General features: G+C 37.2%; 1 protein-coding gene across 1 annotated transcript in view; it reads right to left on the bottom strand.

Moving 5' to 3' along the window:
- Positions 1 to 5,619: 5,619 nt before the first annotated feature.
- Positions 5,620 to 24,612, bottom strand: part of arhgap21a (Rho GTPase activating protein 21a) — a 59,831-nt gene continuing 40,838 nt past the window's right edge. The window contains exons 11-24 of the mRNA XM_073830307.1: positions 24,436 to 24,555; positions 23,719 to 24,012; positions 20,805 to 20,869; positions 20,570 to 20,718; positions 20,182 to 20,324; positions 17,786 to 17,944; positions 17,627 to 17,705; positions 17,370 to 17,443; positions 17,184 to 17,273; positions 16,547 to 16,672; positions 16,397 to 16,438; positions 14,673 to 14,778; positions 11,297 to 11,328; positions 5,620 to 10,177 (exon numbers count right to left, since the gene is read on the bottom strand). Coding sequence (XP_073686408.1) covers positions 8,549 to 10,177; positions 11,297 to 11,328; positions 14,673 to 14,778; positions 16,397 to 16,438; positions 16,547 to 16,672; positions 17,184 to 17,273; positions 17,370 to 17,443; positions 17,627 to 17,705; positions 17,786 to 17,944; positions 20,182 to 20,324; positions 20,570 to 20,718; positions 20,805 to 20,869; positions 23,719 to 24,012; positions 24,436 to 24,555 — 3,108 coding nt within the window. The 3' untranslated portion in view covers positions 5,620 to 8,548. The remainder of the gene's footprint in view (positions 10,178 to 11,296; positions 11,329 to 14,672; positions 14,779 to 16,396; positions 16,439 to 16,546; positions 16,673 to 17,183; positions 17,274 to 17,369; positions 17,444 to 17,626; positions 17,706 to 17,785; positions 17,945 to 20,181; positions 20,325 to 20,569; positions 20,719 to 20,804; positions 20,870 to 23,718; positions 24,013 to 24,435; positions 24,556 to 24,612) is intronic.

Genomic DNA, 24,612 nt, shown 5'->3' with positions numbered 1-24,612 from the left:
TATTCTGAAGGGGTATTTATCAGTGCAATTGTTTAATAAAATACAGATATAGAGGATATGAAGAGATCAGTTTCATTAACTATTATATAACGACTAACAACTCTGCCATTCATTGTGTTCCTTGAAAGAATTTTTTTGCAATTGCATTAAAAATTTAAGTAAATTATGACACTATTTTCATTTTTGTGTAAACTTTAGCTTACACTTTTAGCTTTAGCTTCATTCCCCCCTTTTGCTTTTATGTCACAGAGTTTGGCACAATTTATAGTCCCCAATAACACTAACAAATTATTGGCAGCCATGTTCAGTCTGGGCTTGTCTGCATTTTCTACTTTAATCCCACAGGTCCACATTAAAGAGCTTGAGACAGACTGGCACCTGCAATTATCCATGTTCATCCAGCCATGGGCCTATTTCCCTACACTCCTCCTTACACACACACACACACACACACACACACACACACACACACACACACACACACACACACACACACACACACCTGATAAAGGCTAAATATTATGACTAGCAGACCTTCACAATTTAATACACAAAACTTTTTGCATTCCATTGCAAGCCTAATATACAAGAACAGCCTCACAATGTCATGCAGCATTTAATTATTCATGCCAACAACTTGCGAATATAGCAAAAGTTTGCTGCATTGCTACATTGTACTTACCATGCTAAAACTGCAGTGCTCTTAAACATCCAGTCTGGAAACATTGTAAGAAAATAGCCTGGTTAAAGAATTGCTGAATATATATTCTGCAATATTTGTCTAAGACTGACAAGGGCACTCAGACTCCCTCTTGTTTAAAAATATGAATGTGTAGTTATTTTAACAGATATTATTGCTGTCATAAGCAGTCCTGGAGATCCATGAAAGGCCTTTTCCTCTAGGCGTACAACTGCTGAGTTAGCAACCGGAATTTATATCTCTGTGTGTGGATTCGTTTCTGTTCCTGTCTTTGCTGAGCCGGAGCTGGTTCATTCATTATATCTCATTTATTCAGTAGGAAAGGCAGATGTTCATTTATGTTATGGTAAAAAATAAATGTATTACTTTCATTAAAAGTTTGTGGAGTGTGTATAACAAAACAAACAAAAAAAGAACCTGAATATAACTGTAAATGTATATTTGTAAATCTATACCTGGTTTCTATTAATAGAATGTAAGTAATAGCATGTTAGTGAAAATAAATATACTTTTTTTGCATGACAAGCACAAGTTTTTTTTATTTTTGCAAACACAGCTCAGTAAAATGTAAACTGTCCAACAGTAGTCAGTTTCTTCATACTATTACTAATTGCCGACCTGCTACATCCATCACAGTTTCCTCTCAACCCCTCTTACATTCCCCACCCCTTGTCTCCCTTGTCAAGTCAAATGAACAGTATTGAAAACTATAATTAATATATCACATGTGACATCTTCCTGTTCTTTTTTTTTTAAATATTACCTGAATTACTGAATTTTACTGTTTTACAGTTTTAACTTAAATTTACAGTTAAATACTGTACTTTCATTAACTGATACGTTAATGTACCAACCTACTGAAGTACTGAAATCTGTTTTGTAACTTTATAATACACTGATAACCACCAAATTCAGGTGGTTATGAGAAAGTCACATAATGAACCTGAGCCCATCACAAGCAACTTTTAAATAATAACATATACAGAAGGTGCTCAGTGTCATTCACACAGACACTAAACACTATCATGGTAACACACATTAAACTAAAATAATGCAATAAACATTAACCCTAATGTACAAAACTGATGAGAAAAAACACAGTTATTAAAAAAAAAATAACATCGAATTTGAAATGTAACACAGGGAATTCTAAGAATGTCAATTTACGGTTATTAACTGTAAATTATATGTTCTTTTTCACTTCCAAAAACGGTATACTACCGTACAATTACATGTAATGTTCTATACAGTTTTTCACTGTATATATTAGGGGAATTTACTGTTAACCATTCAACAGGTTTTTTACTGTAGCATTTTTACAGTATTTTACTGTTAAATTCACAGCCTTTACGGTGTGCACAATAAACAGCGGAATATAACCAGAGAGATAAATATCTTTTAACATTATAAACATGAGAATATAAATTCTTACTGTAATTATGAACAGAACAAACATTTTAAATCTTCAGAAGACCCTGACCATACCCTGTTAAAAAAAAACAGTATATGCTGGTTAGGTATGTTTTGAAGCATAGCTGCTGGTTTAAGCTGGTCCTTAGCTGGTCATTTGCTGGTCCTAAGCAACTAGCATATGTTGTTATTTTCAACAGGGTATTCCCCAGCACAAACTAGTTTTAGAGATTTCTTTACAAGTCAAGCCTGGCAATAGGCTCAACTCTCTTTCAACCCTGTCGACTCCACTCTCTGCAGCACCTGTTCTAGGCAAGCGTCATGTTGTTCCAGGGAGGACCCATAGATGAGTTTGTCATCCATAAAGACTTCCACATCATCCAGACCTTGTAGAGTCTCCAGCATCTTCCTCTGGAAGATCTCTGGGGCACTTGAAATGCCAAAGGGAAGCCTTCTGAAACAATATCTTCTGAAAGGTGTAACAAGGGTGGTAAGTCTGCAAATGTCTGGATTGAGAGGAATCTGCCAGAATCCACTGGCTGCGTCTAGAGAGAGAACACCTTTGAGTGTCTAATGTCTAATGTGACATTAGCTGGCTCTAGTGTCATTACTGAGAACAGCGTGCTAAGTCTCTTCAGCCACTGTTTAAATTTTACATTTTACAGGGATGGCCCCAATCAAAAGCTGCACTGTCCACTGCTCTTCCAGCTTATTTACTTTATGAACTGAGCCTAAAAAGTATGAAGTTTGGTCTAAACATTTACTAACTTTTCTTACTGGCACATGATTGTGGCATACTCAGGCCCAGTGTCCAGTTTTGTGGCGTTTATGACATCTACCTTTCCTTTGTAGGACAGTGATTATTACCTGCATGCATTTTACACAATCTCTATGACTGTTGACTTGGATTTTGTCTTGCTGTCCACTCACAGGTTTGTTATTTGTTCTGACATCTGCCCTGACAGTGCCCACTGTCTCTCCATGCATACTTACAGACTTGTGTGGCCACTTCTTCTGACAGTCGGAGAGTTTAGATCATTTGTGCCAATGTGAGATCTGGGATTAATTGCAACCTACGAGATTCTTTGTCCAGAATTCCGACCACTATACAGCTTGTACAGTGCTCAGATGAATGCTTCTGCTTATTTCACCGGGTCGTTGTATTCTATGATAAAGCATGCACGTTCATGAATGACATTTATTTTTGGGATCAAGACCTACCCCACCTGAGGGTATGGTATGGTTGTGGTTTTAAAGCACTTGACCAGACTAGTTCCCAAAACCTTTCTACCACAAACCAACATGAACAGCAAACCAGAACAGTATTTTGTTGTTGTTGTTGTTGTGTCGCCTGAGTTAGTGCCATAGTAGTTTGTCTTTGCATAATATTCACAGGTTTGGAATGTTGCCAATATTCATATTATGTAAATATTAACAATGCTTGTGTTTTGCATAATTTCTTGATTTTACTTCCTTTTACTGGCACAAGCGTGTCTGGGAAAGTGACTGCATACCCTTCAAACAAGAACAAGACTTATAAACATTTGTAAATGTATAAACATTAATCATATGATAGCAAATCATATGATTTGGGCATGGCCTTTATGACTGTTGCTTTTTTTTCCTTAACAGCACAGGGGTCAATAGCACGGCGGAAAGTGGTTTTAAAATCTCTACAGAGCAAAATGAATTATTACTTTTTTCTGCATGCATAGTATAATCTGAATGCACCTGACATTGTGACCCTGGACCACAAAACCAGTCACAAGGGTCAATTTTTTGAAACTGAGAAATATACATCATCATCTGAATAAATAAGCTTTAAAATAAAATCACCTTTAAAGTTGTCTAGATTAAATTCTTAGCAATGCATATTACTAATCAAAAATTGCATTTTGATACATCTACAGTAATTTTTTTTTACGAAATATCTTCATGGAACATGATCTTTACTCATTTTATCCTAATGAGTTTTGTCATAAAAGAAAAATCAATAATTTTGACTCATACAGTGTATTGTTGGCTAAAAATATACCCATGCTACTTGGGTTTGTGATCCAGGGTCAGTTTTTTAAAATACAACATTATATTTTTAAGACAATTTATATTTTCAAAAAGTCAGGTTTGAAAAACTACAATACCCAAAATCCTGAAAGTAAATTTACCAACCTTGTTACCATGGTAACAAGTCACTAAAAGAAAACTGTCAGAAAAAAAAATGACAGATATGCCTAAACAACAGTACATTAAATATAAAACATATCCATTTCCTAAAAAACTAAAAATTGCTTAAATATGTAATTGTGAATAATTCATGGTTTAAGTTTACCCTTTAAATGCAGCCACACTGTAAAAAGTTGTCACCAGTTTCAACTTAAAAACATAAGTTCAGCAGCTGCCTTAACATTGTCAGTTAAATCAACATAAAATTACAAGTAATTTCAACTCATAAGTTAAATCAACTTAAAAGTACAAGTCATTTTAACTAATTTTATTGTCGTGAGTTGAAATAACTTAAAGTTGATTTAACTTAAAATTTTAAGGCAGCTGCTGAACTTAAGTTTTTATGTTGAAACTAGTGAAATCTTTTTACAGTGCAGCATTTCAGATTTTTGGGTTTGTTTGAAATTCATTTCAGAGCTAGTTTGCTTGGTTTAAGGTTTAGAGCTCTTTACTGAATATTGTTTTGAAATGCCTATGCAGAAAATGAATTGAAAATGAAAAAAAAAAAGCACTTCTGTTGCCCAGGCAGCTGAAAAAAAGCACTTAAAATATTATGTTAGAAATGCTTGAATGACGACAAGGAAATAAAGTTGCACTTTGATATCATACAGTAGTATTTCCTTTTACCAGCACCATCAGGTGGAAGCTTATAAATGTCTACCCTTCATGCTTCAAAAGTTTCTTAAACAGAAATTCAAGCCAAAAATACATAAATAAAAAAAAACATAACATAAACATTTACTAGTAACTAGAGTTTACACAATGTTATACAATAACCAACCTGCAGTGTTTTTGGCCAGTCAGGGGTGCGTTTCCCAAAAGCAACTATGGAACTAAGGACCATAGTAAGCTAACGATGCTTTTGGGAAACGCTCCCCAGATCTATGACCCAAACAATAACAGCAACAACAAAATAATAATAATAACATTTAGTACTGCCCTACCTATAGGCCATTCTGCTTATAAACAGAAGCAAATTCCTTGCTTCGAGGCAATTATGATTGCACAATGCCCTCTTCTGTTCAGAACGCGAACAACATTGAGAACTTGAGCACAGTAAAAAGTTTAGACCCTCTCTTCTAAACTAGTTTCTCATGATCTAAATGATTTTATGATGGCATAAAGTCTAACGCTGAAATTAGCAGAAAACTGTACCTACTTATGGATGTCGTCACAAAACTAAAATTAAAGTGATATTAAAACATATAAGTAAAGAAGTACACCCGTGTCCAAACTGAGTGACTGCTATACCTAGAGTCTACATAGATTACCATAGACAATGAGAAGAAGCTGACAAAGATAATTTATTTCCAGTGTTTTTCTCTTTTTTTTTCTTTGCAGTTGGGAGTCACACATATGAGCATTCAGAGGTAAGATGAAATCCGCACACATAAGTATGATCATGCATACTCTCCAGAGGAATTACATGCTGGCTACTACACTGGTCAGCTCGGACAAAATCTGTGACTTTTTGACAAAGGTAACGTACACAAAAAATATACACATTTAGGTTATTGCCTCAATAATAGACCAGGGTAAAGACAAATCCAGTGGCAAAGCACGAGATGATTTAAAACTATGACTGATAAAGCAGTGGAAGCTCTGGGTCTGCTTTTGCATCGTTTTGTATAAAAATTAATTTTTCTTTTTGTTTTTTGTTCTTTTTTTATTCTGATAAAATTCAGTCATTCATTCACAATACATATTCCATATTAACAAACAACAAAATTAAGATATGGCACCTTTCCTGTCACCAGAACCAGTTGAGAGGCACTTTTTTTTTTGTAAGGAAACGGAATTCCTTGTGATTTTATGACTTATTTGCTGTTAGGTTGTACTTTGCATTAAAATGGTTCAACATGACAATACCAGTAAGCCAGGTACTGCTACAGATGTTCAGGCTCTGGTGCTTTCACTTTAGCACTTACTTTCACAATCCTGTAGAAATATAAAAAGATTTCATTCTTCTTCCACAATTATGTCTGGCTGTTATGATGCACTGTAAAAGGGCTTTCCACAGCACACAGCTCAGAAAACAGCCCATATCAAGGCTAACCTTCAAAATAATAATAATTAAAAAAACAAAACAAAACAAAACAATACTTCAAGTACAGACATTATTTACATTTTTTCACTAATGAAAACTGCAACAAGCAATTTACGTGTTAGTCAATATAACAGCAAGCATATTACATTCTTCATATGAGTAACATCAGGAGTTTTCTTTTTTTCTTTGTCCTAACCTTGGACGAGATGCGTTTCTTTTCCTTTGATAATAATATCCTTCAGTAACAGTTTTGCGAATGCATGTCTGTCCAAGTCGGAAAAAATTGTGCTGTCGCAGCAGCAGAGGCAGCCGGTAAACATTGGTATTGTACAGCCTCTGAATATCAGGCCACTTCACCGTCATGCATATATTACTAGCTTTCAAGAAAACAGCTCCAGTACTGATCCGAAAACAAGTCAGATAACTCAAAATTGTTAAAATTACTCCAGTTACTTTTTTTTATAAGCCTATACATATAGATATATACAATTTATATTTATAATATATATTCATATTTATAGATACTTTGTTTAAAAAAGAGGGGATGGAAAATAAAGGTGGAGTAACCTTAGCTCTAAGTACATTCATTCCATTAAAGGCCTGTTCACACCAACATGTTTGGAATGAAAACTCATTCTTATTTTCACAAATAATTTGTCTTTTCAGACCAATACATACAGTAAAAACTGCAGACAGGTTGAATGAAAGCGCTGTGCAACTTTGTCACAGAGAAATAAAATCAGTAAAACTTTATAATAACTGCACGCTATGAACCATTTGTTAAGAATTAATAAATAGTCAATTCATTATTTATAAAGCATTGTCCCCATTAGTAAGCAGTTTATAAATACAGCTATAAATATTTCGTTCTTGAATTATGAGCATATGCATAATGTGTTTAATATTTGTAATTTGAATTAAGTATTACATTACTTACAAACCAGTTATTTAGTTGTCATCAGTGGTTCATAAGAACATTTAGAAAGAGTAAATAAATGATTAATAAACTATTTAAATGTATTTGAACATCTTCTTAGTTACTCCATGTGTTAATAAATGCTTTATTAACATGTATTCTTACTGTAATTCATTAATAATTGAGGTGGTTATAAAACATTTAGTAGTTGTCAGTTAAGTATATTTGTGAGCTCATCTAAAGGTTTTACAAAGATTTCAAGCCTAGGTTATCTTCTATTTTCTTTGTGGGCTTTTGTTAGTTTTTTTTTTTTTTGCTTACTTTGTTGATGTATATTTATCTTGTTGCTTATTTTGTTTTCTTGTTTTGTTGTTTACTTAGTGCTATTTTTTGTTATATATTGATTTATTGTTCATTTTGTATCTTGTGTCCAGTTTAATTTTTTTTGCATCTTCAAATATCTTTGTTGTGCTTGTTTCGTTTTGTTTGTTAAGAAGATACTTGAGCCTTTAAATCTGCTTTGTAAAAGCTTTACAAAGCCTTACAAGGCATAAATAGTCCTTACTTTAGCTCACAAAAATAGTTAACTAGCAAGTACTAAAAGTTTTATAACTACCTGATTTAATCATTAATTACAGTAGGAAAATGTGTTAATAAAGCATTTATTAACACACTATTACTATATGTCTAAATAACATGTATAAATGTACTTTTAAATAGTTAGTTAGTTACACTTTCTAAACGATCTTATGAACCACTGACGACCCCTAAATTTGTTAATAATGTAATACTTCACTTACAAATTATGAATTGATCATTATGAAAATACAACAATAAACACATTATTTATATGCTCATAAATCAAGAACAAAGGATTTATAGCTGTATTTATAAACTGCTTGCTACTGTCTATCATTTTGTCTTGCATGTTATTGCTCTTTTGTTCTTTTGTTTTATTCCCTGTAGTGCTTATCCAGCAAAACCAAATACAATGCAATGTTTGTGAACGCCACCAAGTCGCCTAGTCTTAATGGTTGCCCAGTTTTCTTTAAAGTGTGATGGGAAAGATATTTGTCGCATGGATGGCATGCGAAAGTTCTGCTAATGTTGGTCTGAACAGATGTATAAACACTTTGTGTCTGTGAAATGTGAAAATGCACAGAATTTTCACCCCAGACATTCACCTTGGTTTGAACAGGCCTTTACACACACATTATGACACTCTTACACACATGCAGATTCTTCTTTTCTTTTAAAGATATTGGTAGAATCGTGAGCGCACCACTTGGGCTCCTGACAATTTCTGTGGATGAGCATCAGCTCCAGAATTCAGACTGTTTCTGGATTTGCCCTTTGACGCGCCTCCGTTAACTTGTTCAGAGCTGGACTGGGAACTTGGAGAAGCAGAGGGAGTCATTCGCTCAGCACTCCCTGCATGGGTCTCTTCCATTTCTGCTGTCTCTATCCCATCTTGACCTTTCAACTCAAGACTGGCCTGGGAGCCCTCAGTTCGATGATGCTCACGAGCAATCCAGTCCCGGATAGATACGTCCTGAGAGTCGCACTTGGGTTTAAGGCGCTCCACAGCAGACAGTTCGGCACCTTGGTCCACCCCACCCTCTTCCCTCCAGTCATGAATGACATCTAATTCAGCGAAATCCCGCTGACCACCCATAGTATGTCGTCGGCGAATGCCCTTTTTCTTACCACGTGTCTCTGTGGAGCGGGTCTTTTGCGTGCCAACACCGAACATGTCATCGGCAGAGGCACGTAGACGGGACTTAAGTCTCTCTGTGATTTTAAGATGCCACGCTGGCTCAACGTGGTCAGATTCAGTATGCAACGGGGCACTTAGGCTGCCGGTGGAACGGCCTCTCTTCATCACCTCCAGAACTCGAGACAGTCTATTTGATTCATTCTTGCTGACCCCTTGATTGCAACCAGCCCCTGCTTCCACAGATGAATCGCTATCTGTCTTTTGTCGCAGGGATCGCCTCCTGGACAGGGAGTCGCATTCTATCAACTTATGGGAGGGCAGTAAGCGGCAAGCTAGTTTGGGTGTGCTGCTGCTGCCATCTTCTGTGGATGGTATGTCTAGTCCAGCGATGCCAGGGCTAAATATTGGGAAGTCACTCTCGCTGTCCGTTTCCATTGGCCTTCCCTCGCTGATGAGCTCACTGCGCTCATCATCTGCCTCGTCTCCTCCTCGGCTTTCTGCCACAGACTGCACCTCTGGACTTAATGTGATGGATTCCACTCCTGTCAGAAAGGTGGTAGAGGAAGTGGTTGAGTAGTCTGATGTAATAGAGCTCACCTCTGCAGTTACCGAAGCTCCCCCAGGAACGGGTAATTGCTCAAGGGCCGGAGATGTTGTGCCCCATTTCCGAGGTCTGGTTCTTGGTACGGAGGCTCCAGAACTCATGGTGCCCAAGTCTGAGGTTGTCTCATCTAATTGTGAGGAAGGATCTGAGAGGGTGGATCTGGGAGGACCAGAGGTGTGCCGGCTGAAACCGGGTGAACATGAGAGCTTGGGCGAGGGGGAGAGAGCTGAAGAGGGTTTGTCTTTCATAAAGAAAGAGTTTCTGTGCGCCTTCTTGTTCTTCGGGGTGGACTCTGCACTTATGCCATTCTTCTTTTCTCCAACAAGTGATTTTCCGCATGGGCTGGACCTGTCTGCCACCTCCTCCTGGCTTTGGCGGTTCTGCTTTTGAGTTAGGTTATCTTTCTTGCTGAACATGGTATCAAGGTCATCATCAGAGCTGCTGGGTTGCAGCTTCTCCTTGTGCTTCTTTCGTTTGCGGTTGGCCGCAGCAAAAATGGAGGAGACTCGTGGTTGAAGGAACTCGCGACTGCAGTGGTCCTTCCCTGATCCCCAGGAGCCCTGGGCAGAAAGAGAAAGCAAGAGTGACAGACTCAGTCACAGGGAAAAGAAAACAACTTTGTAAACCAAGGAGCCATAAAGCACTGAGGCCTAGCAAGAAAACATGGAATAAAAAGCCCAACCGCTGCCCTTGCAGGTGGCTAAGCCACAGTACTCCACCTGCTTCTCTGATATCAGCACAAATCAGAGGTTGAAGGACTGAACATAGAAAGAAACATTAGAGACAGTCACAGAGCTCCAATTGAGGCCTCTTTTTCAGAACAGCCACATAGCACAAGCAGCACCCGCAACACCCACAGCACTGGCACATGGAAAAAGCTGCATGGGTTGCATTTGAAAACAAAGCTGGAGTCAGATGACAGAAAAAGGGATGGGAATCTTGATCCACTTAATAGTTCTTCTAGAACTCTGAGAGTTAGAGGTAAAAGTCTAAATCAGAGCTGGGCAACCTGGGGCTCTAAACACACCTGAACAAGCTAATCAGTGTCTTCAAGATCACTAGAAAGGCAGGTGAGTTTGATTAGGGTTGGAGCTAAACTCTGCAGGACAGTGGCCCTCCAGGACTGAAGTTGCTCAGACTTGGTCTACCTTGTACAATATGAGTTTTGTGCATATACCAAAAAAAACTATTTACCATAAAAATACCAAAACAACTTTTTTTTTTTTACTTTTCTTAACTTTATTCCCGACGTTTATCGTCATATCAACCAACCTAACATAGTAACATCACAAAGTGATGACTTAATTCAGTGAATGTGCCATTTGAGAAGCTGATTCATTAAAACACGAGAACCAGGTTATCCAGTATGTTAGACATTCAAGAACTGTTAACTGAGCTAACCCTAACCCTAAAAAATGGTTCTTGATTCCCACCCCTAGTCATAAATGGTCAGTGAACCTGCTAGCAACATCTCATTTCCATTTTACATTGAATGCAGTGCATGTTCAAAGCATGACATGATGGCCTCTGATCCATCTGTCCAGTCTCTTCAAGATGGCAACTGGCTCTCAGGTGCTGCTTTGGGAGTGGTGGAGCGTGTCGGTCTGGTGCAAGAACTACACTCACCCACTATACCTGCCCTATCAGAGAAGTGGCCACAGTCCAAGAGTCAAACTCACCTTAGATTTAGCAGAGTCACTGGTTGGTGAATCTGTGGAGTAAAGAAAAATGATACAAGGTTAGTGAATTGCACATATCCTTCTACTGATCTCAAAAAAACATATACAGACAGAAGGTGATAAGCATTAAGAAAGAGTGTGCATGACGACGAGAGCATGGCAAACAACGAGAGAGAGGAATGGCAAGGAATATAGATCAAAAAGCAAGCGTTCATGCAAACAAACAAGTGAGCGCTGTTTTATTGTAACGCTCACCAGTAGGGAGCAATCTTTCACGTGTAAGACCATCCAGCTAACACAGACAATATGGAAACATGAATCTTGCAAGAAAGGAATTGTTGTGGTTGCAAAAGAGATCAGCTGGACTTGATGAACCTTTTTATAAAGGAATAAATGCAACTAATAGGATGCATAGAGAGTGACACAAGACCACAGAGTACACACAAAATGATGACGGTCTTGCAGGCAGTGTCATTGACTGTTGTGAAGTTATTAAGTGACATTTATGTTAAAATGTCCTATATAAAACATCTGATTCTAACATCCTAAAATTCTTAGAAACAAATTTAACATAACCTATGATTATAAGAAGAAACCATAGAGAAATTGAATTCTCTGTGCATTTTAAAGGAGTTCACTTCCAGAACAAAAATTTACAGATAATGTACTCACCCCCTTGTTATCCAAGGTGTTAATGTCTTTCTTTCTTCAGTTGTAAAGAAATTATGTTTTTTGAGGAAAACATTTCAGAATTTTTGTCATATAGTGAACTTCTATGGTGCTCAAAATGCAGTTTAAATGTGGCTTCAAACGATCCCAAATGCGGTTGTAAATGATCCCAGCCGAGGAAGAAGGGTTTTATCTAGCGAAACGATCGTTTTGTTTTTTTTGTTTTTAATTACAATTTATATACTTTTTAACCTCAAACGCTCATCTTGCTCTGTCTGAAATCAGTTTTTTCCGACAGTTAGGGTATGTCGAAAAACTCTCATCTCATTTTGTCCCTCAACTTCAGAAATCGTCATGCATCGCTGTTTTACCTTTTTTGTTGAGGGTGTTTGAACTTCTTTACATGTTCACTTTGCAAACACTGGGTCGGTACTTCTGCGGCGATGTAGGATGATTTTGAAATGATTTTTGAAGTTGAGGGAGAAAATAAGATGAGAGTTTTTCGACATACCCTAACTGTTTTGAACCAGAGATGCACAGACTATTCATGCACATCGCAGAGAGAGACACAAAAAGCATTTGAGGTTAAAAAGTATACTATAAATTGTAATTTTTCCTTGTCTTGGATTGTTTACAGCTGCATTTGGGATTGTATGAAGCTGCATGTAAACTACATTTTGGAAGTTCAAACTTGGGGGGCACCACAGAAGACCACTATATGGACAAAAATCATGAAATGTTTTCCTCAAAAAACATAATTTCTTTACGACTGAAGAAAGAAAGACAATTCTCTTCTAAGTAAAATATAGGTATAATTTTTGAATAGGAAATTTAGTATTTATAATGGGCAAATTCTGCATTTCAACAATTAATTCTACATCCCTTTCTACTCTGAGCTCAAGTACAATGGGTGTAATTCAGAAATGGATGTTTAATGACAGTGCTGAGGCTGGTCTGATGTGTGCTGTCGTGACCACAATGAAGACAAGACACTCAAGGCACGAACCAAGATCAGAAGTGACAGGGGTCAGAGAGGGGCTAGCTACGCAGAAAGGATGACACTATGGGAAGACAGAATGCTAGCAAGGACAAGTTAAAGAACCGATTCACTGCTGTCTTTGCTCCCATTTCATTTTCCATGGCACAGACTACAAATTTTGGAGGCTTATTTCTTCCGTGTCGAGCCGAGCCCCCCTGCACACCCCTTGGTGGTGACAAATGGTATGACCGAGTGATATTCAGAGCTGAGGAGCATTACCATGCTGTCTCTCCGTTTGGCCAGCGTTCAGAGAGAGAGAGAGAGGGGCGAGAGACGGCGAAGAGCCTTTGAGACAGCAGCACTGCTCTACGCCAGGTAAACTCACAAACCACACCCCACAGAACCCAACACTTCTGCTGCGCTTTCCCTTTGCACTTTTTTGCTCTCTTTTCTCAGTCGCCCACGTCATAAAATGCGAGGGTGTCTGCAGACTAGGCAGCTACACTGCGGGCAACAGTCCTCCCTCTTCCTACAGTTCCAGCTGCCCATCACGGACACTATTGAGTCCATCAGTGACATCATGGTGTGATAGACTCCGCCCACTTGTCCTGTGTCAAGATCAGTATGTGTGAATGCTGGGAAAGCCTTTAGGACACGCGACAGAGTGGCACTAGGGACAGAGGGATCAGAGATTGGCAAGCGTGTTTTGCGGTTTGGCTTTAGCTGTTTGTTTGTTCTCTCTTGGAGAAAGAACATGACGTGTTAGTGCAGCAGTTGGCAGAATTACAGAGATGACCCAGTGGAGTTTGAACGCATAGAGAAAGAAACAGTCTAAATGGGTGAATCTCATGGAAACGGTTGTATTTCACCCCAAAATAAAAAAGGACAAAAATAGAAATTATATTTCGCATAGAGTAAATGGAGCCTATTCCAGATACCATTAGGCTATTTTGCATTATAATATTATTTTCAAAACAATTAAAGGCATTTCCAATCAAAATTCTCATTACAGTAATGTTTTTTAATACATCTCATTATTCTTTCCCATTCTTCTTATTGTTGATTCTCATAAAACATCTTTATTAATATTCCATTATTTTTTGTATTGTAGTAATGAGAATTTGCGGGGAGGGAATAATTCTCTTGAAAAAGTAAAATTAAAAGTAAAAATAGCTTCTATTTCTTCTTCTTTTTTTGCAAAATAAAATTTCTTTCTTTTTTCATTATTATAATTATTTATTTATTTATTTTTTTTTTACTTATTTTTGGGTGAAATATAACCTGGCCATGTCTTTGACAGGTTTTGTGAGATTCACACAAACATGACCAAATGAGCAAAACAGAAATGGGATAAAGACAGTTGCTGAAATTTACATACTTAAAATTAAATCAGCTAAAGGATGGAAAGTAAAAATCCAAACCAAATAATTCAATGTTGCATCAAGCAAGCTTCTGTAGGCAAAAATGTTTAACATTTTGCCTCACAAACTCACACAGGCTTTGTAATTAAGTCATTGCAGTTTTTGTAAAAAAAATAAAAAAAACTGGAAGAAGCTGCTTCTGTTGTTTCATTTTTCATCAATATTAAAACAAAATGTTTAAACATATTATTACAGTTTTTGTTTAGCTTATATCACAAAGTCGTGTTCCTAGACATAATTATACTTTACAGAAGGATGTAAAAGGTTGACCCGTGTCGGAGAGGGTCTAACCAAGGGCACATGTTACCTGACACTTCCCCCGGAGAGGTGCCTGTCCGGCCGATGTTGGTCAGCAGGTGGTCAATGTTAGGCACAGGCTGGGACTCCACAGCACTCTCCTCTTGGGCCGTAGTCTGAGGAGACATACAGAAAAGCAATTCAATAAAGAGCAGCGGTAATGAATTGAAGTAATGAATGACGAAGAAAGTAGATATTCAGTAGTTGTTGTGCAGAATGTGCCTCCACAATGTGGAGGTGTTCTCAGTAATTTTTAGTGTAGGAGTTCTGGGTGGTTGGTAGCTGGTTATTTATTTAAAATAGCACATCCGCAATTATGAATTAAATACACCTAATACTTACAGTGCCCTGCGAAAGTATTCATACCCTTTTTTTTACGCTTTGTTATGTTGCTTATGTTAAACTGCTTTAAATTACTTTTTCCACACATCAATGTACACTCCATACACCATAATGGCAAAGCAAAAACAGATTTGTGACAACTTTGCAAATTTATTAAAAATAAACACTGAAATAAGTACATTGCATAAGTATTCATACCCTTAACTCAGTACTTAGTTGAAGCACCTTTACAGCCTCAAGTCTTTTTGGGTATGATGCGACAAGCTTTGCACATCTGCATTTGGCAATTATCTGCCATTCTTCAGCTCTGTCAGCTTGGAGAGAGTCTGGCAGACATTTTTTAGGTTTCTCCAGAAATATTTGATTGCGTTCAAGACAAGGCTCTGGCTGAGCCACTCAAGGACATGTGTGCTAAGGGTCATTGTCCTGTTGAAAGGTGAACACTTTACTTTTGGGATGGTACTCTGCAGGTGATGAGCAGTGCTTGGATTCCTTTAAACATGATGCTTGGAATTGAGGTTCATCAAACCAGAGAATCTTGTTTCTCACAATCTGAGGGTCCTTTAGGTGCTTTTTTTGCTAATTCCAAGTGGGTTTTCATGTGTCTTCACTGAGGAGAGGATTAAGTTTGGCCACACCGCCATAAAGACCGGATTGGTGAAGTGTTGCAATGATGTTTGTCCTTCTGTAAGTTTCTCCCGTCTGCATATATGATCATGGAGCTCAACTACAGTGACCATCAGCTTCTTGGTCACCAGTATAACCAAGACCCTTCTCCATCAATTGCTAATTTGGCCAGGAGGCCAGCTCCAGGAAGAGTCCTAGTTGTTCTAAGTGTCTTCCATTATGGATAATGGATGCTGCATGCTTCTGTGAAGCTTCAATGCAGCAGAATTTTTTCAGATTTTTTTTCCATAGATCTGTGCCTTGATGCAAGCCTGTTTCTCAGCTCTACAGGTGTTAGACCTTTTCTAAGAGATGTGTGCCTTTCCAAATAATACTCATTCAAATTAATTTGCACAGTTTAACTCCACTCGATTGTAGTAACATCTACAAGCTATACTGTATGAGTGCTCCTGAGCTACATTTCAAGTGTTCAAGGGTATGAATACTTATGCAATGGAATCATTTCACCTTTTTATTTCTAATTAATTTGCAAAGTTGTTACAAACCTGTTTTTTGCTTTGCCATTATGGTGTATGAAGTGTAGATTGGTGTGGGAAAAAAATAATTTAAAGCAGTTTAACATAAGGCCGCAACATAACAAAACATGAAAAAAATGAAGGGGCATGAATACTTTCGCAAGGCACTATATAAATCTCTGATGCATACCTGCCTAGATTACAAAAAAAAGAAATAGTGGAATAAAAAAGCAACTGTACTAATACACACCGTAGGCTCCTTGTCACCATCCTCAGTGAAGAACCAGTCGTACTGCAAGAGAACACCAGACTGCATTCAGAATTATTTCACCAATGCTCAAATACCTGACACATTTGAGAGAGCCGTTTTATTTTCACACAAGAAGATTAAAGAACTCACATGCTGAATGAGCGTTTCTACAATCTTGTACTGATCTGGCATGTGTGTCACCATGTGAGTCATATTGTCTTCAGACGTTCTCACCAGTGTTGGGCCAAACACAATGGCCAGATTCCGTGGCTCCATCTGACACAATGACAAATGAGAAAAATAAGACATTTCTTTCTTTTTTATATATAACGAAAACCAAAGGGAGTGTACACATGTCAGGGTTTATGACAAATGCACCACATATTGCTATTGTGTTTACTTCATTCACGTTCCTCTTCTGTAAAAATCATCAGTGCACAGAAACTCGCTCTGCCTATGAACACTACTTTCCTTTTGGTTGACATCACCAAGCCCTCCCCTCTAACAACACAAGGCCATTCAATAAATTTGATCCATAAAATCAAGTCCCACCACTTTTCAATATCATATTTCACTCAGAAAATACCTAAAATTAGTTGCAAACTTCATTTCATGTTAACCTTTGAAAAAGTAAATCTCTGGATCACTAAAAATCTGGCTTGAAAACACATCTCGAGAGCCCTGTATTATGTGTTCTGTTCCATTCTGTTGCACGTCATCTTGTTGTTTTTGAACGGAAGCATGCAGTCTGTGTGCACATCCCTGTGGACTAGCAGAAATGCTTTACCTTGTTCTTTTCCGAGTTTTCAGCCACAGTTTTGAGATGTGCCGAGAGGAACTTCAGTGTTTCGTAATGATGATCAGGCAACTCGTGAAGCTGAAAAATGAGAGGTTTATTTAGGGTTGCCATAACAAACAGTAGAATTATTACCACTATAAACAAATGGTAATTAGGTTAACAAAAGCGTCTTACCAGTCTCTTGAGCACTTTGAGTCTCTCTACAGGATCCTCTATTCTGTTGCCATCAATAAAGTCTGCATACCTCTCTATAGAGGCCAGATCATAAAAGAAAATTACTTTAACTGTCAGGTGTTAAAATTGAATGTTTGTTTCACTCACAGCCACTAGATGGCAAACTACACAATTAATCTTGAGCAAGTGCAAGATATATAAATAAAATATGAGTCACAAAGAGCCTCAAGCAAGGGAATTCCAACAAGGACTTTTACCATTAGTGAAGAGGGGTTCAGGAAGTTTCCTGAAGAAGGATTTGAGTAAACTGCTGATCACATTCAGGTCTTTCCATTTCTGTCCAGGAAAAAAAGAATAAGATAAAGGACCTCAAGCAAGAAGCAGAGAAAATGTCACAGACAAAGATATAAACTCACATCATCCTGAATATCGATGTCACCCATGCCCTTGTTATTGAGCTCTTCCTGCATGATGGAGATGGCGGCATTATTTCCTGGCACTCTGTAAATGCCAGTGTATTCCAGTCCTCGTTCTTCCACCAGCTTACAGCACACTTCAACTATTAGAGGAACAAACTAAAACACACAAAGAACAGTCACGTGCCTGTAAGCCAATCTAAACCTCTAAGACTGCACGCTATATGAAAGTGTGTTGCTTACATAGACAAATATGAGTCCAAAATCAGCAGTATGAAAAACATAACAGGTTCCAAATACAATTACATTCATCCCACAAACTAAACAATTACTCTTTAAACACTATTAAACACCTACAGCTAAAAATATCACTACTGTAGACACCTCACTTCCTTATGGAAAAAGAAGTATGCTTAATTGTACTAAATATGCACTTAAATGTACTTGCTGTAGGGGTGGGCGATATGACCTAACATTAATATCACAGTATTTTTCATCTTTTGAACGGTGATGGTATAATATCACGGTATTACTTTTTTTTGGTACATTTTGGGAGGAGTAGCCTGTCCTGTCCCTTTATGTAATAGTAGTAGTAGTATGTGAATAAAGTTAATATTTTTATAATATAATAAGTAAATGGTAGGTATCCTTATCAAAAAGAGACATGGGAAGAGTATGCATTCTTAACATATTTATTTAGCAAAAAACCTAAAGATCTTACTTAACAGTGTACAACAAAATAAAAATTATTTTTTATTGAAATTTAATTTCTGCAATATTTAAAACCTTTTAATAACTGGGGGAAATCAACCCATGGCAACAGTTTAAAAGTAGACCAATTCTGTGGGGAAAAACGCGGACTTGGCAACCCTGCATCCAACACGAGCTGCTGGAGTTAATGTCAAATCACGTTAAAAAAAATACAGGTTATGTTAATCGAGTTTACACACTGCCTATGATGCCGTCATAAAAAAAAAATCGGATCGTGTTTGATTTTCTGCATTTTCGCATCCATAATAAGCAGTTTGATAAGGATGGTGAATATGAGAAAACATATACGCATACGAAAATCGGAGTGTACAATGACCTTTAGATTTGAATGATCACGGGTCGAAAGTAAAGAGATATTACAAACATAGACTGCAGGATTGGCTGCAATCTTGTACTCACTGACAAATATCTATTAACGTTATAAGATGTGCTGCTCCCTTTACACAGAGTGTGCGTTATAGCAAAATCGAAAGTAAAGGTAAACAGGCGGGTCGCGTTCGCCTCGCGCCCGCTCAATTTGTGATCCGCTGTGTAAATCCTTCGGCCGGCCGCCGGGAAAAGTCCCGGTCGTCCCGATTGCCACTCCGCCCCTGGTATAGGCTACAGGCCCGACCTTTCTTCACGGTGTTTCACCAGTCGTTTAAAGGCCACTCCCCTTTTACCTACCACCTGCAAAGCTGATACGAATATGTTTTACTTTTTTATTTACAACAAGATATATAGTATAAGGACAGGTATTCAGACCACAACGGAACGTTTGAAGAAAATGTAATGCCTTATTATTTAGAATTAGCTATTATTGATGTAAATGCAGCCGTTCGAGGCACATAATTGATTTATTATGGTATTGACGGTATTAGAAAATCCATGTCGTGGTGCAATGTCACACCGGTGCTGACTATGACACCGGTGTACCGCCCACCCCTAACTTGCTGATAAAAAAATTATGAATTTCAAGACTATGAAAGTGCACTTAAAGAGAATACACTTAACACACTTAAGAACACTTTAAAAAGTGTACTTTGTAATGATGTAAAATTACCCATTTTAATTTAAATTATATGTATAATCATTGTTTTAATAATCTTTTGTTGCGCTTTATAGAAGTACACTTATTTTGATGTGTTGACTAAAGCACACATAAAGTACTTGATTATTTTAACTGTTGTGTACTATTCAATATTGCAGCTAATATATGTTAAATGCAATAAATTGCACCTTCATTATTACAAATGTGTTATTACACATTAATTAACATACAAGTTTCAATTAAAATAATGTCATAGTATATTGTAGTTTACTTTAAATGCTTGTCAGTGCATTCAAAAGTACATTTAACCATATTTCAAAGACAACAGAATTAGAAAATGACATATAAAGACAGTATAACAGAAAATGTGTAAAGAAAATCACTCTTCTATTATGCATTAATCTATAATCTATATTAATGTAATTGCATTCAACATGCAGCTACAGTGTTCAAAAACATTATATTCAGTTACCACTTAAGTATATTACACTATTATACTTCTTTTTCACTAGGAATAGCTTTAGGATATCACTGAAATCAACAATGCCAAGTGAAACATTTAGAGAAAGAGAGAGGACGTTCTTTGTGGTCTTACTCTGTTGGTCTGGGCTGGAGGACAGTCATCTAGTCTTACTCCAAATGTGATTCCATGAGACGATTTCTTCTCAAATGGCTTTCTCATCAGACCAGGGATGCCTTTCCGCCATGTGCCCTTATCCTTGGGTGGGCTGGTTTCATCTATTTAGAGACAACCATGGTAAGAATTTGTCACAAAGACCCTAGTCTCAAACCTAGTGAGCAATATATCTTCTAAGGCAGGAACCCTGCCCAAAAGGAAACTCAGAAGTGACTGATTATGCAATCAACAGCACTAATGCAATGATTTGTGACTCACTTAGAGTTGATTACAGTAGAGTTTGATGTTGGCAGGTTGTTAAAGTATTCAATACAATACGAAGAGTAAGTGCCCTTGATGCTGTTACCTTTGTGCATGGCTTTCCTGTCGTGATCCTTGTTTGGTGAGTGAGGGCTTGTGGCTTTATTTTCCCCTTTATTGCCCAATAACGTCTGTCTGATGCTCAGGGACTGCCGGGACGCCCTGGGTGAGGGTTCTGTCTTACTGCTGGGTGGACTGCAACACATATAAACAAAGTTAATATCTAGGCGAGGATAAAGACTACAAAAATTGATGGGAACTCTTCCCTGTTTCCTGCTTACCTCATCAGAGTGTTGTACTCCTTTATTTTCCGGTTGATGAGGTCTGTGCTAGTTACAGTTGCGTTCTACAAAAGGAAGAAGGAAACAGAGAGAAAGCAGACAAAAGCTGGTTTCAGACAAGTCAATGAAATATAAGAGTGGAATCCCCAAACACACCAGAGGGCTTGTGGATCACCCAGTGCTATCAGAAGATTACGTGCTAAAGTGAAGATGCAATGGTTTTCCCGAAGAGTTACTATTTATTTTCAAAAAGGCCCTAGGTTATGTTCAGCTATTGTGAGAAGGTTCTTTAAATAGGGTCTTTTTCCATGATTCATGAGGAAGTCCAAAACATCCAGCATATCTATATCAGGCACTAGACCTGGATAGACTTACCCCATAATTCAAAGATGAAGTATGGGTTTTGCACCACTCACTCACTAAACGAAACTGCAAAAATGATGATTGTGTTAATAAAAATATGATCAGTTGTCTCAGGTGAAAATTCTGAAAAAGTCTGATGCTAAGACACATGCATTCAAAGGTAATTAAGGATTTACAGTTGAAGTCAAAAATGTACGTATACCTTGCAGAATCTGCTAAATGTTAATTAGTTTACCAAAATAAGAGGGATCATACAAAATGTATGTTTTTTTTTTTTTATTTAGTATTGACCTGATTAAGATATTTCACATAAAAGATGTTTACATACAGTCCACAAGTAGTTGAATTTATAAAAATGACCCTGTTCAAAGATTCTTATTACTGTGTTGTTACCTGAATGATCCACAGCTGTTTTTTGTTTTGTTTTGTTTTGTTTTGTTATGTTTTGTTTAGTGGTAGTTGTTCACGAGTTCCTTGTTTGTCCTGAACATTTAAACTGCCTGCTGTTCTTCAGAAAAATCATTCAGGCCCCACAAATTCTTAGTTTTTTTTTTTTTTTTTTTTTTTTGTGTATTTGAACCCTTTTTCAGCAATGACTGTATGAGACTTTTGAGATCCATTTTTTCACACTGAGGACGACTGAGGGACCCATATGAACTATTACAGAACGTTCAAATGCTCACTGATACTTCAGAAGGAAAAATTATGCATTAAGAGCCAGGGTGTAAACTTTTGAAAAGAATGAAATTTTTAAAATTTTGCCTAAATATCCTATTTTTTCATTTAGTACTGTCCTTCAGAAGCTACAGAAGATCCTTACATGTTTCCCAGAAGACAAAATAAGTTAAATTCACCCTCATCTTCAAATTTTAAAAGTTTTCACCCCCAGTTCTTAATGCATTGTTTCCTTCTGAAGTATCAGTGAGCGTTTGAACCTTCTGTAATAGTTGCATAGTCCTCAGTGTGAAAGGATGGATCTCAAAATTATAAGAATTTGTGGGACCTGAAGGATTTTTCTGAAGAACAGTGGGCAGTTTAACTAAAAAACAAACAAAAAACAGCTGTGGACCATTCAGGTAACAACACAGTATTAATAATCATGCAAATTTTTTAACGGGGTCATTTTTATAAATTCAACTATTATTTTCTCTTGTGGACTATATGTGAACATCTTTTATGTAAAATATCTTACATATCTTAAATATCTTACTTAGGTCAGTACTAAATAACATACTAAAATAACATGCATTTTGTATGATCCCTCTTATTTTGTAAAATAATTAACATTTTGCAGATTCTGCAAGGTGTATGTAAACTTTTGACCTCAACTGTAGATAATGCTCAGTTTTTTTGTGAGAGTGTACAATACTCAAAAAACAATGAGAATACGATAAGTTGTCTCAAGAGAAAAATAGCTTGTTGTGAAAGATTCTGATGTGAGTTTAACATTTTCAATCATTTTATAACATTATTTGCGTTTTTAGCTTTTTTATTAACTTTGAAATTTGTATACACACTAGCAGCATCACTTGAATAAAGTCTCTGCAGAAGTATCATAATATAGATTACCCAAACTTCAAACTCATTTATGCTACATTGTTCAATTTTTTTTTATTATTATTTTGTATTACCCAACTCTTTCTATCAAAGAATATGCATGGTTTATGAGGTATATAAGAATTTTTTGTAGGGCCAAATTTACTAACAGCTTGTGTCAGCGCAAACCATCTTTTCACATTAAAATAGTACTGTCAGGATTTACTAAAGACACCCAGTGAAGAATTAGCACTTTTATGCCTAACCTTATTGAATATACAATTGTATGAGTTTCCCTTTCAGACGCAAAATTTATGGGAGGAGAGTATTAAAATTAATCACACAACACAATTTACTAATGCTTGTGCATATCAAATTACTGGTATTTGCAGCATTATTTAACGCCCCAAAAAAGCATGCCTTAATGCAGGCGGTAATTTGGTAGATTACGCTGATCATTATGAAAATGATCTGGCTGTGTTTGTGTTCTTTAATGTGCACATTGTCAGGAAATCACATGCAGAATTTTTCCCACCCTTCGGCGCTTTTATGGAATTGCGCTCTAACACTAATTTGCCCTGTTTGGTAAATCTAGCCCATAGTGATTGGATTCACTGTTTAGGCCTGTCAACTTGAACTTTAGCACACAAGTACAGATGTTTCTCGAGTGCTATATCTGTGAGTTGTGTCAGCCAAAGCATGACAATTCTCGTCTGGTGTGCGAAAATAGAGAAGGCTGGTATAGAGAAGACATGCAGGTTACTTGATGGGGAGAATAGGGGTTAATGGGAAGAGATCTGGATGCAAAACTTTATAACCTACATGAGCACCACTGCTCAACATGTAGGAGCATGAGCACTAACAACTAGGGCTCAGCTCCAACAAAGCTCTCAACAAATATGGATTTAGTAAAAAAAAAAAAAAAAAAAAAAAAAAATTGGGATAGTGAGAATGTATGTTACTGAGACACTGAAGTATGAATTCTATTTGAAAAAAAAAAGTGTTTTATAATTACTTCTTCATCCAAGTTGCTGTTCTCTTGAATGACTCGGATCCAGGACAGCATTTCCTCACGGTCTTCCGCCTGGAACAAATATTCACAGTCTGACGTTGTCAGCCGAAGGACGTTCTTCCGCTTTGTGTCACTATATGAGATGTCAATCAGACAGGCTTTGATGCTGATTGGCAGAGGCTCCTCTTCGATCTGACAGTTGGTTTGTCCATCCCTCTTGTCCTTATAAAGGTAGAGGCAGTGGCCACGAAGCACAGCGTAGATCTGCTTCCATGACCGCATGCTACTGCCAACACGCTGTAGAAAAGACATTATGTTGGCAGAATTATGAGCTAAAATAGCGAATACAGAATACATATGTTGACACAATTATAGCAACTTCTATTATTTTACACCCATAACCATGGTAAAATCACTATAATCCACAGTCTTATTGTTTAAATGTAATTTTGTACATGCGTTTTAACCTTTTACTACTGTACATCTGAGTGGTATAAAATATGATAAGATCTTTTAAGACAAGATCTCTGGTACTGATCTGGCCAACATTAAAAGTTTCTGAAAGCCTGCCAGTGTTCTCATTCATTCAGAGGTTCAAAGACTCGTTGCAACACGTTTACAATATGACAAGGACTCCTACAGCATCAGCATGCTTTTATTCAGTATTGGAACCCAGAACAAGAGAATTCGTGTGAATTTTGGTGTCAAATTGTGTTGTACCTTTCCCTTATCCGAGTTGAGTTGCCGGAAATGAAGTGGACCCTCTTTTGTGGCATCAGTGAAGACATCTGAAGTAGAGTCTCTCCTAGAGCCAGAGTCCTCAGAGGATCTGTCAACAGCCTGAAACACACCAAACATGGATCAACCAGGATTCATCCTTTTTTGACAACTGCCATT

Source organism: Garra rufa, chromosome 24, assembly GCF_049309525.1.
Source record: "Garra rufa chromosome 24, GarRuf1.0, whole genome shotgun sequence".
NCBI classification, from domain to species: domain Eukaryota; kingdom Metazoa; phylum Chordata; class Actinopteri; order Cypriniformes; family Cyprinidae; genus Garra; species Garra rufa.
The sequence above is the reverse complement of the archived record's forward strand: the minus strand, read 5'-3'. Positions and strand labels throughout refer to the sequence as shown.